The 1700-nt window shown below is 33.2% G+C and overlaps 1 protein-coding gene across 1 annotated transcript in view; it reads right to left on the minus strand.

Annotated features, from left to right (window-relative positions):
- Nucleotides 1–842: 842 nt before the first annotated feature.
- Nucleotides 843–1700, minus strand: part of gorab (golgin, rab6-interacting) — a 25151-nt gene continuing 24293 nt past the window's right edge. Inside the window, exon 7 of the mRNA XM_061739012.1 lies at nt 843–1014. Coding sequence (XP_061594996.1) covers nt 843–1014 — 172 coding nt within the window. The remainder of the gene's footprint in view (nt 1015–1700) is intronic.

Consider the following 1700-nt stretch of genomic DNA (forward strand, 5'->3'; position numbering starts at 1 on the left):
AGGAACTACGAGTAAACCTGCACTCTGAGAATGGAGAGCTCTGCCAGGAACATAAGGCACTATCAGGTCTTGTACATTTTGCCCCATTATGTAATAAGTTATTTCATTTTGAGAAGATTAATATAAAATGCACTTGCAACTTTTTTATTTTCTAGGAAATGTAATAACATGGTGCATTTATGTAATAATACCTATTATTATTGTTGTTTGTTTAACAATGAATTTATACAAGAGTGACTTTTGTTGTTTTTTATGCAATTTCCCTTCGGGCTATGTAGCCCAATAAATCTATGTATAAAACTCCAAATATAACTTTAGTTGCATATTTGAAGTTTGGAATTATATAGGCCAATAACAAACAAATAAACTATGCTTTAGAATTGTTATTACATAATGCACCATGTTATTACATTTTCTAGAGAATAAAAAAGTTGCAAGTGCATTTTATAATAATCTTCTCAAAATGAAATAACTTATTACATAATGGGGCAAAATTTACAAGACCTGATAGTGCCTTATGTTCCTGGCAGAGCTCTCCGCTCTCAGAGTGCAGGTTTACTCGTAGTTCCTAGAGTATCTAAATGTAAATCTTCCCAAAATGTAATAACTTATTACATAATGCAGCAAAACTTATTACAAAATGCGTCAGTTTATTACAAAATGAAATGATAAAGTTATTACATTTTGGACATTTATTACAAAATGCGGCTCAACACTTCTTCATCTTGAAAATAAAGTTAATAAAGACAGATGTTTTTTAAAGAAAACAAAAGTGGAGGGTTCTGAAGGGTTCTGGTTCTGGTTCTGGTTCTAGGTCCGTTGTTTTGCTGCAGAGATTCCTCTCAATCTTCCGTCGTTCCTCTTCTCTTTTTCCCAGCAGGAACATCTGGCTCCTGACGGGTCCCCGTCTGTGACCTTTGACCCGGCAGCTTCAGCCCGTCTGAACCTGTAGACGTCAGACGCTTTTCCACCGGCGGCTCCTCGGTTTCTCTCCTCGGTTTCTCTCCGCCGCTTCTAATGTGGTTCGTGGATAAAGTTTCTGTCGGAAAATCAACACGCACAAATAAATGCAAGATGCCTGGCTGGCTGGCTGGCTGGCGGGTCGGGGGGGGGCGGGGGGCCGGGGGCCCGGGAAACCCCCCTCAGTTCCACAACAGAACTGAAAAGATCCAGGAGGATTTTGAAACAAAGTACTAACATAAATCTGTTTAAAAAGAGATACAAAAAAATATTTATAACCAGGTTTATGGAAGAGGAAACGGGTTAACGAGGAGTGTGAGAAACAAATAAAATAGTGATAATAAAAAAAATAATAATAAAAAAATAAAATAAAATAAAATAAAATAAATAAATTAAAAAAAATAGGGAAAAAATGGTATATAATACTTGCTCAAGATATGTTTAGATATCTATGTGGATATTTATGTAGTATATATTATATGTTGAGAGGGATAGTTATAATTATGTAATATATCTTATATATTTATTATGTATGTAGCATATATATATTTATAGGGATTTTTATGTAGTTTATATAGTGTATATTTATATAGATTTATATAATATTTGTATTTTTCTATATACTCATATGGATAATTGTGTAGTAATAGGCATGTTTACGTAGTATTTATATAGACTATATTTATATGGATATTGTGTAGATATAATAATAGCAATAATGTAAATTCATAGAGTTATAA

Source organism: Cololabis saira, chromosome 13 (assembly GCF_033807715.1).
Source record: "Cololabis saira isolate AMF1-May2022 chromosome 13, fColSai1.1, whole genome shotgun sequence".
NCBI lineage: Eukaryota > Metazoa > Chordata > Actinopteri > Beloniformes > Belonidae > Cololabis > Cololabis saira.